The sequence below is a fragment of the Notothenia coriiceps genome, unplaced genomic scaffold, assembly GCF_000735185.1.
Source record: "Notothenia coriiceps isolate Sejong01 unplaced genomic scaffold, NC01 NC01_scaffold00015781, whole genome shotgun sequence".
In the NCBI taxonomy this organism is placed as follows: Eukaryota; Metazoa; Chordata; class Actinopteri; order Perciformes; family Nototheniidae; genus Notothenia; species Notothenia coriiceps.
In genome coordinates, this window is record NW_011348482.1 from 128,765 (window position 1) to 140,071 (window position 11,307).

The 11,307-nt window shown below is 39.4% G+C and overlaps 1 protein-coding gene across 2 annotated transcripts in view; it reads right to left on the reverse strand.

Moving 5' to 3' along the window:
* Positions 1 to 4,388: 4,388 nt before the first annotated feature.
* Positions 4,389 to 11,307, reverse strand: part of mrc2 (mannose receptor, C-type 2) — a 26,608-nt gene continuing 19,689 nt past the window's right edge. For both annotated transcript variants that reach the window (XM_010775430.1, XM_010775429.1), the window contains exons 20-29: positions 9,794 to 9,902; positions 9,299 to 9,465; positions 9,100 to 9,208; positions 8,757 to 8,995; positions 8,465 to 8,627; positions 7,874 to 8,023; positions 7,519 to 7,632; positions 6,775 to 6,954; positions 6,252 to 6,275; positions 4,389 to 6,153 (exon numbers count right to left, since the gene is read on the reverse strand). In XM_010775430.1, coding sequence (XP_010773732.1) covers positions 5,933 to 6,153; positions 6,252 to 6,275; positions 6,775 to 6,954; positions 7,519 to 7,632; positions 7,874 to 8,023; positions 8,465 to 8,627; positions 8,757 to 8,995; positions 9,100 to 9,208; positions 9,299 to 9,465; positions 9,794 to 9,902 — 1,476 coding nt within the window. In that variant the 3' untranslated portion in view covers positions 4,389 to 5,932. The remainder of the gene's footprint in view (positions 6,154 to 6,251; positions 6,276 to 6,774; positions 6,955 to 7,518; positions 7,633 to 7,873; positions 8,024 to 8,464; positions 8,628 to 8,756; positions 8,996 to 9,099; positions 9,209 to 9,298; positions 9,466 to 9,793; positions 9,903 to 11,307) is intronic.

The window sequence follows — 11,307 nt, forward strand, 5'->3', positions numbered from 1 at the left end:
AATTTTAAACGACATTTTATTGTAGATTATACATTTTACTGATACCAACTATATAATATTTACCTTGTTCTTTAAAAATAAAAATACAAATAAAAATATATAATTTTTGGAAATATATATTTTTATTTATTTTTAATTTTTAATGATGGGCCGGCCGCCACTGCTAACATATAAGGGTATAATTAGTGTGGTTACTCCATGTTTACTAGCTATAACATTAACGTTACAGTACATCACTCTTTTTCACTTCTTACTCAGTCAGCCAGACTGCAGATATCACCATTAGATTCACAAACCTGAAACATCATCCATTTCTTCACTGCTGGTGATGACATTGTTGTCAGCTGCTGATACTGCTGCTGCTGCAGCTTGTGGCGCCTTTTTCAATGAAAATAACTTTCTAATATCCATAACTTTATAGGCTATTAGCTTAAAACTCGTCAGGCACTAGCAGAGCCATATGGCGCTGGGCACCATGGATCACTTCTTCTTCAGGGCAGGGAAGGCTACGCAGTACGCAGGCTACTGTCCCGCAGCGGCTGCCTCTCTGGTGGACTCCGGTACTGCACATTACTCCCGAGACGTTTTATAAAAAAAAAATGTTTAAGTGAAACATCCGGGGCTTTTCAGAAAACATCCGGGGCTTGAGCCCAAGTAGCCACCCCCTAGCGCCGCCACTGGTCCGGACAACATTGCTGTGTGTTTCTGTCGAAAGTACTGGCTTGAAACTATATCCCAGTATTTTTTTCATGCAAAAAGACCCAGTAAACACGGAGATACGATGATATAAAGTTAATACATTTCAAAAGTACGAAAAATGGAAGCACATATTTGAATATCTTCGCCGTATTTGATCATTTTATGAAACGGAAAATACTGGAAACTGTAGATCCTGCTCAACAGGATGTATATGTGTATTTCTGTCGAAAGTACTGGCTTGAAACTATATACCAGTCTTTGTTTCATGCAAAAAGACCCAATAAACACGGAGATACAATGATATAAAGTTAATACAATATATATTTCAAAAGTATGAATAATGGAAGCAGATATTTTAATATCTTCGCCGTATTGTATCATTTTACGAAACGGAAAATACTGGAAACTGTAGATTCTGTTCAACAGGATGTATTTACCAGGGAGGGGGTGAGGTAATCAGGTAAACGGAGTGATACGAAGCGAGACGAAGATTTACGAAGACAGGCGGCGGGAGACGAAGAGAGACGGCGGGAGACTGCGATTGAAGTAAAGTGACAGACAAACATTGAAAATGTAGATATAGTTAGATAGATTTTGAGTTTTGAAGATTCAACTATGATGAAGAGAACTCTTAACGTGAGTCAAGCTATGAGCTTGTTTTTTGACATGGAGGAGGAGGAGGAGCCTGTGATGTTGCCCTCTGTGTCGTTGACAGAAACTGCTTTGAAGCGTGGCACAGATAAAGACAGAAAAAAACTGATTTTTGTACATAATGTGTATATAGGCCTATATATATTTGTATTATATTTATAAAAACACTTTTGCCTTATCAGAATGAAATCCCATGTACATTATTTAAGCTTTTAAATGTTTTGTTGTGCCTACTGTTGACAGAACTTGAGAAATTAGGAAAAAAAGCCGATGGATACACCTGTTATTTGTTCATAAAATGTGTATATAGGTTCATGCTACCTCAATCAAACTTTCACATTATCATATTGACATCCCATGTATATATTTCCACCTTTCAAATGGTTTCGTTGTGTATGTTTGTGTTACCTATATGAAAAATAATATCAATTTCAAAATCTGTTTTTACGTTTTTTTGTGATTTTGGGTCCAAAATGTTCATATGGTATCTCAAAATGAAATAAATAACTATCAGGTTATATAAGTGAGGTTGTCCTTAAAAAAAAGATACCAAACATTGACATGCCAAACATTTCTTAATGGGTTTTAGTAAGATAAATCAAAAGTATGCGAAAACGGCCAAATTAGCCCAGGACTCCAAAGGGTTAACAAGGTGACCTTTCTCTGAGCCATTACTGCATCATGAATTGAGGAAATAAGGAGAAAGCCGCATAGTAAAGAATCCTATACTCATAAGAAGCCAGGTATAGGTTCAGGTCTTCCTGTCATGAAAGATGATGGCAAAATGTAGCATGCAAACAAGCACGCACACACGCACGCACGCACACACACACACACGATCAAACTCCTTTAGCTGTTGCAAGGGAAACATTTTATTGAAATGTGTTCCTCAGCATTGGGATGATTTGAAATGCTCAGGTAACTAGCAAGAAAAATATTTCTGTAAAAATGTCAAGCGTTGTGTCACAACAAACATACAAGAGTATTTAGATTACATGTTGCAACTACATCATACAAATAAGGGTAATGGTAAAATGTTTATCACAGCTAGAGCCAAGTCTTAAATTCAACAGATAGAAATATGTGGTGTTACAGAATAACAGCAGATAGATTTCATACTCCAGGGACACATTAATAATGACAAGCGCAGAGGCTGTGAAACTTATAAACAAATGCTGGAGTACATAACCCCTGAATGCTTAAAACTGAGTGCCTGCGGCATGCAGTTGGATGAGTTGTGACACCCATCTTAAGTGAGATGGATTACAGAGAGCCAGTTTGATTTGAATAACAAGCTATTTACTGGCTCTGATGTGATACTGCAGAGGTGCAGGTCTCTGACAAGAAGAGGCCATAAGCTCTCATTACACCAGGTGTTGGGTATAAAATATCCACTTCGTGTTGCCTTCCTGTACGAATGATAGAGGGGAAGTATGGCTTGCATCTGCAACAATTACTCTTACTGTAAGTACCAGAGGGATTGACTTGAGGCACATGAGTTGGAATCATGTCACACATTTGAAAACTATAGACTTAACTCAACATAATAATAATGAAGACTTTCACCTTTTGGACTTGAACCCCAATGACCTGTGACCTCAGTTCCTAAGTCAAGCCTTTTGACTTGAAACTACTTGATACCTTCCTCAAAGTCCCAAGATTCAAAAGTAGGTTATTCAAATATGTGCAACAATTGAATTAATGTTACTTTATTTCCTGTGTCAACTAAAGTCATCTAAAGTTTCATTAAGAAACGATGAAGAACTAACGTTATGAATTACAATGTGCAAAATGTGCAGGTTAGAGTTTGTTATGAGTGCATTTTGACTTTAAACCTCATAAAACAAAGTGAATGCCTTGTGACATGCCTGTCTTAAAATCAGACTTTTTTGCAAAAACCTGAGACTTTATTGTGACTTGGAAAACAATGACTAACTAACTAACTAATGCTAATTAGCCGCATCTTATCAGGTACAAATTACACATTGTTTGTATAAACCCATACAGTCTAGACATGATTGAGGTCACACCATTTTACTGGTCCTTCTGTAAAGGTTCATGGAAAACACAGTTTCCTGGGCACTTGAGAGACAATTGTGTGAGAGGACGTGTCCCATACAGCAGGCGGATTGTGCCATCTTGTGGAAAGACATCAACATTACCGCCACATTTTATGCATCACGTCCTTAATTCATTTTCCATCTGACTTCTAAAACTCTCAACAGAGAAAAATGACCATTATGATTAACCAAATAGATTACTGATATTGATAGAATAATGTTTCTCCCTGTTCATGTTACAATTTCACATGAGACCATGCTCCACTAAGAATAATACAATTGAAATAACCGTGAAATCAGAAGTTTTGAGAACATAGACTTTATTCATTTAATATAAAATTGCAACAGAAACTTTCAAAAAAGTTGAACAGGTGCTTCAGCTAATATTCTCAGGGACAAAAGCTGGCCTGCGTTGCAGACGCCGAAGGGTATTTGACTTTCACATCATCACCTTGAACAGTTCACATCATTCTGCAAATAAAGACACATCTGTTCAGTAAAACTACCAGCAGAGGCCGGCCTAAGGCTGGGACAAACCACTGAACTCTTTATACTCCTCCTTCCCTGCCTTTCTCTCTTTATACATCCCTGACTCCTCCTCACACTCTTTCTTCTTCCCCCATTTTTCTCCTTCTTCTCATTTTCCTTTTTTTCAATCTTCTTTCTGACCCTTCATGTCCCTGAGCCCTTCTTCTCTGATTGGTTCCAGACGTGCCACTGAGCTCTTCTTGCCGACTCAACATTCCACAGCTGGAGACTGCACACACTCAACGCACGCACGCACGCACGCGCACACACACACACACACACACACACACACACACACACACACACACACACACACACACACACACACACACACACACACACACACTCAAGCACGCACGCACACACACGCACACACGCACACACACACACCTCCTCCCCTCCCCCTCTATGTAAGTCCAACTCACAGAGCAAAAAAAGCAGTTTTTTTTCACAGCAGCTCTTTAAGACACCAAAAGACTGAAATGTCTCCAAAGCATTTGTGTAAGCAGAAAGACGGAAATGTACTCAGAGACTTCAGCCAAGGGAAAAAAAGTTTGGGGAAGCAAATGAACTCAGAAAAATGTGGTCATTACGCTGCACAGATGTGAAATCATGAAATGACAGGGATGAAGAATGGAATGAGGTTTTCTTTTTACAAAATTGTGAATTTACTCATAAAAAACTTTCTTTGGCTCAAAGTGGTGTCATTCACCTAAGGGAAGTTTTCTTTTGTGGGGCAATGGGAGGTTCAAGTTTCTTTGTTATCCCATTAAAGTAGCGAAGCATTACCAGTCGTATGCAAAGTCAAAACACTTAATGAGACCAGCATCAATACCAAGAGAGAGATACAGAAGAATATCTTACAAAAAGCCCATACAGAGAAGTGAAATGCGGCTCATACAAATTATGCATCAGAAAAATATCAAATTGTAAACCCTTTTTCAATAGTGCATACAAAGTGAATACTGCCCTTAGAAATGCTGAAACAGCACCAGATGGAAAAAGAAAAAAAAAACGTTTGGCATCATTGAACAGCAGCTCTACCTTAGGGGAAATGACGAAAGGCAAGTGGATGAATAACATCAAGTTAGTAGTAGAAAGTGCCTAAATGTAGGTTGTTCCATGGAAGCTGAAAGTCTGATTGTGTAGTCTACTTAAAGTCCAGTTTTAAATACTAAGGACAGAACTTAGTATCAGTAATGTGCACAACTCTAGTGTACTGCCCTTAGACGGTCACCACTAACAATGGTCCCTGTCACCCTCCACACATTCACATTTGGACTTGTTCCTCCTCTACTTGTCTGACAGCTGGTGCTGACGTGTCAGATCATAGAGGAGGAGAGAGGCAGACTCACGAAAAACAGACATGCATCATCAGTAACAGTTCCCGGCAGAACAGCAGTACAGATCATGATTCATGACAAATGAATGGGAATAACAGGAATGCAATAACAACAAAAACACCCCAATGTCAGGTTAATACTGTCATGGCAAAACAGAAACATTTAAAAAGTGAATTTGTTCCTGAAGAAAACTGTGACTGTGTATTTAGAGGACAGAGCCAAATGTTGTCGATCTGTGATTGTATGTTTTGCTCTGTATGTTTTTCAATCAAAAAGGGAACCACAAAGGAAATATACGCCAACAAAAGCTGACATTGGCACCAGAGTAAATACTGTGGAGTTATTTCATAAAAAACGAGTAATGTTGAATTATCCTGCTTCCAGTAGATCCATCCATGGCCTTCATGAAAGCTTTTGGGGAAAAGCTGTACATATGGAAGGATCTGTGGTTTCTTGCAGAGATATTGCTAGGGCTGTTAAGTCTTGGCAAAAGAGGATTTGGAAGGCGGGAATTCAATTAAAAAATTAAACATCTGCTGCGCTCTACACAGCCCTTCAGCACTTTAAAAATCTTTTTTTGGTTTCAAATGAGACAACAAAAGATCAGTCAACAGTCCAAACTTTGAATTCAGCCTCTCCTGTGTCATGGTGCTACTCCGCCTGCTCGTTTAGCTCCATGTCCGACACCAGGATGTTCTTCTCTACCTGCTCAGCAAGGTTGGAGTTGGTGCGGCTGTACCGGGCCCCTTCATAGGACCCCCGGGACCCGATAGTTCGCCGGCGGTAGAAGTAGAGAATGCCAACGATCAGCACCAACAGCACCAGGGACGTCACAATGACAACAATCAGAGTGGGCAGGTGGTCACTGTCCACTAGGTAGAGGTGGAAGATGTAAGAGAGGATTAGTTTCAATAATCCACTTTCAGGTGAAATAATTTATTATTCACCCGAGTAAACATACAGTACTTACTTGTGACAGCTGCGGTTTCAGCACCTGAAAATAGTAGAATTGACAGTGAGTAAAATTGGATCACTCAGTGTCTAGTGTTGTTAGTGTGGGAGTGGTATAACATACATCTATGATTAAGAAGGAGTGGAAAGATTTAGATCACTTTACTGTATTTATATAGCCCCACCTATTAAAATATATATATTTTGGAGTCCCAAAGAGTATGTTTTTTCCTTGATTGATTTTGTATTTGGCATTCATTTTAATTGCACTTCATCTCATCCTGTATGTTTTCCTGTGCCACTGTTTCTGCAACCTTACACACATGTGTTTTGTTCTGTTGCTGTTTCATTTTTTACTTATTTTCTTTCAACAATACAATCAAAATAGGGATGTATGCGTCTGTGAACCTATTTCAATTAATAAGCCAATATTTTTCTCTAGCTTCTTCAGCATTCAGGAAACCTTAAAAATTGTTTAATATGCTCATTATAGTGGTTCTGAGAATAACTTCCCCGTGGCTATAATGTAAGTGTGTGCTTACTTCGAGGGCGTTTGCAGATGACTCCATGTGTTCGGTTTCTGCATGAGCCTGGCTTCCACAGGCCGCTGTTGCTCTGGATCCAGAAGCAGGAGTTTGGAGATAGAACAGAGAAGGCGACATCATGTGCCTCCCAATTGGTGTAAGACATCTCTGTGTCCTCGGTCCAAACCAGACCTCTACCTGCAGTAGGAACACAAGCACACACACACACACACACACACACACACACACACACACACACACACACACACACACACGCAGGCACACACACATTCAGTGGAGTTTCAAAACACATTCAAGAACTGTTTCAATAGTTTTATCTTAAGACAAAATTATTAGTTATATCCTGTTCTGCTTGACATTTATTTTTAGTCAATATATTCAGTTCTTCCCATTAGCTTATCAAGCACATTTCAGGGTGTTTTACTTTAATTATCCAATTACACTAACAGATAATAATGCAATTGGAATTAATCAATTTTACCTTTATCACATTTATTTGACACGAGAGCATTAGTCTTAATTAGGTTTCCTGTATTTAATTAAGACGTTTCATGATTATTCTATCAAAGAAATTATAATCAGGTAAAACTTTCTGACTTATATGGAAGAAGAAATAAAAAAAATCTTTAAAAGCAGCCTTAAATTAATAATCTTGGACGAAAACAACTTTTGAAAATCTGTAGGTTAATAAGTTTGCAGCTGTAGAGGGTGATGTAACTTTCTGATGCAACATTGCAGGACCTTTAACACTGATGCCTAGCCAAGCTCCATGCGCCTGCTCTGCATAGCTCTGGATGTGTTCCCACACAAATCCGTTTTCTGTCTCGTCCAAGATAGAGAGAAGTTCAGCTCCCACTAGAAGAGAGAAAAGGGAAAGAAGCACAGAGAATTAACAAAAGAGAAAATGGAATTGATCATGTAAGGATGTCTAACAACGGTGCAGACAGTTCAGTGAATAGCTGTTCTAAATGTAGACATATCGATGCATTTTTTTGTCAATTATGTCTGCAGTGCAGAAGGTCAGAAGTGTTGCACTTAATTGGCTTTCAGGATCACGAAATGTACGGGCGAGGGAGCTTATGAAACTCTTTCCTACCTTGTTTACAGGATGTTCGTGCATCCTGCTGCAGTCTAAGACTTTGCAGATTAAAGGCATAACAGTTGTGTCTGAAAGGCACCCACGCCCACTCTCCCAGAGAGTGGGGGCACTGGCCAGGGAAGACCCAGTCGTGCAGCACAGGGTCATCTGGCAAGGAGAAAAACAAAATAGTTAATTACATTTAATGCAACAAATGTTTTTTAGACTGCAAAATAATAAGACAGAAAATGCTGTAATATGGGTGATAGTAAAAAAGTTTTCATAATAATGTTTAGTGCTGATATTGTTTGAGTGTGCACTGGTAAACTGTTGGTTTGGATCTGTATATTGGTTCGGAGGGGGTGAAAAAGTAGTACAACTTTGTGTGTCTATTCATTGTTAAAACTGCATATCCTTTGTTTTAACTTTGCATTTCTTGAGTCAGTAATAAAGGGGGGAAATATTTAGTGAATGCGGACATGTTATCAGAGAAAATGACAGATAATGTTTTCAAACAACAGCACTGTGTGTGGCTTTATGGTGATTTGGTTTGTGCATTTTTGCAAAATTGCAATTGATTTGTATTAATTTGTTACATTACAAACGTACCACTCATTTGACAGATAGCAGCGTCCAGTTTATCATCACAGGAATTCATAGTCCACTGCCCAGTAGTGGTCATGTGACCGCATCCAGCTGTCTGATGCGGCTCCCCATATTTCCAGTTTGTATACGTCACTTCTTCTTCACCCAGCCAGGTGAATCTCCGTCCCTGAGAAAAAACAAGTTGCTATAAACAGTCTCCTCAGGCAGGACAATAAGTTTGTAACTGTGTACCTCTAAACGTCTTAACATGTGTCTTAATATTATAATCAGACACACGGTGAGGTAACAGGCTCACTCCATAATTGTAGAGTCCTATCCATGCGGGCCGGTGCAGGCTGTTGATCAGGAGTGTGAGATAAGCCTGCTGGTAGGGATCCTTCAACATGGCCAGGGTCCCATTCAAAGATTCACAGAGGTGCAGGGCTCCGATCCAGTCCAGACGCTTCTCCACAACCCGGTAAGTCACTCCACCCAGCTCAACAGGCGTTGACAGGGAGGCAGGGATAAGGACCGGGGCTCGCGGCAGACCTGAATCTGAAGAAATAACAAAGTTGCACAGAATGGTTCAAGTCAACTTCTCTTTTTGGTCCAAATTCTCTACACTTTTTTAAAGCAGAAAACGTTTGTGGACATCATACCTTGTTGCCTTTGACAGATGAAGCCATTACTTTCCATCTCACAGGCTCGGGAGGCCCACATGCCGGTGTTCTTCTGTGGGTTCCCATGAATCATCACCACACAGTTTCCCTGGGAGAGGACAGAAACATTTTCAGAACAGGAACAGGTCGAGGATAGCATCACAACTTGTGTGCTTATAGGCGAGTGTTGTGGGAGTACCGGGGTCCTGTTGTGGTGTGGTCCGCTGTTGTCGAGGGGCTCTCCAGGAGCCCAGTTGGTGTAGCTCAACAGGCCTGGCTTGGCCCACTGGAAATTACCTTTAGAGTCTGAGGTCAGACCCACCCATAGGTCAACACTGGCATTTTGAAGCAGGGTGGTGACGAAGGCTGAGAGAGGAATTGATTGCATCAGTGTGAATGTTGGCAGTGAGACTCAGTGAGACTCAGTAATGAATAAAGCGATTCCAATTGAAACTAAAATGATACTTGGAGTGCACAGAGGGATGCAACAACATAATCTGCTTGGCAGGGTCAATGAAAAGACTGATGCTCTAACATACTACATCAATCTGACGCTCACCATGTCAGACCAGACATTTATCTACTAAAAGTAGTAGGATCTGAAAGATGAATAATGTACATTCAAGTAGAGAGATGAATTCATGAACCTTTGTTTAACATTGTGCTGGATGTTTTTGTATTATGCTGTTATTACCTTGCTCCAAATGATTGGAAACCACTGCCGGTACACCTCCCTGCGTTTCACATTTCAACTTGGTTGCAGACCATGTGAGTCGGTGTGACTGATCAAATGCTCTGAAACACTGCAGAAACACCACAAGTCATTGCAGTCATTTATTAATTTAATATTGATCAGGTTAGGTTGAGTTGGAAACAGAGCAGGTGCCTGAAAACAACAGTTTTCTTACCTGCCTATATGATATACTTCTTTGATGCATTTGATACATCCTGAATCCTTTATATTTCTATACTACCATTAACCAAGCAATGTACTATTTATAAACTCACATTCTTACATTTTGTTCAGTTGGACTTTGCACACACATTGTTTAAAGTAAGTAAACAAGATAACACGTACATAGTCAAAGTTGAGAAAATGCAATACAAATATGTGGGTACCACTTTACAATAAGACTACCCTTATGAAGGATTCATAAAGGGTTTATAATTAGGTTATTAATTAGGTTATAAACACTTTATTAATCATTAAGAACCATTTATAAACCAGTTCTAACATAGTTTTCATACATCAACACAGGCTCACTATTTGACAAGATGACTAAGCCTTATATTGGCTACCTAGCTTACTTAGTGTTCTTCATCAGCCACCATCTTGGTATCTGTGGTTCACTGAGTTGATTCTCCCCCCATCCATCTTGATGTTTCTTGGCATCTCTTTATGACCATTTATTTATGAGTTACTAATATTTATAATTTGTTTAAGTCATATTAAGCCTTAAAGTTATGCATAAATAGCCATGGCTCTATGTCAATTATGGGGTTTCATCATATGCCGTTTCCATGGATCCCTCGCCATAAAAGATGATGTCGCTATAACTCCTATGACAATGTTCAAAAAGTGCTCAAACTTCACGTGTGCTAACAGTCCAGCCGTGAAGACATCTACGGGACAGTTTTGAGATTTCTTCAAATGTCGGTTTTCTCATAACTTCAGTGAAAATGCTCCAAATGGCCCAAAACTTCACAGGTTTGGTAACGATGCAGCCATCAACGCATCCAAGCATATTATGGGATGTCATCAAATTCCGTTGGCATGGCGACAGATCATTCACCATCAAGTTAGTTCAAAAGTTTGCAGTTCAAATATTCTGCTGCTTTTCCAATCCTTTTTACTTTATTTTCTCTTCACACATTCAAGCCCCCAGTGTTCATGTATCATTTCAATCTAAATTCTTCACTTTCTTCTTACACATTACATTTCAGCATAGCAGTTTAGCGTCAGATTTAAGCAAGTATGTCCCTGGTGGGTACGTGGAACCCATCATTACACCAGTGTGTAGAAGATCTTTATACTGTAATCAATAAACATGTATATGTGTGTAGAATAACACTCCAATTAAAGTGTATGGTCGATGCGGGCGAGAAGTTTGTGATGAAGCCGAATGCAATCGAAAAGGATGTATTACGCTCGTTATCTTGTAAATTGCTCTCTTACGTAAGGACTTCTTTTAACCACCTTAGCGAATA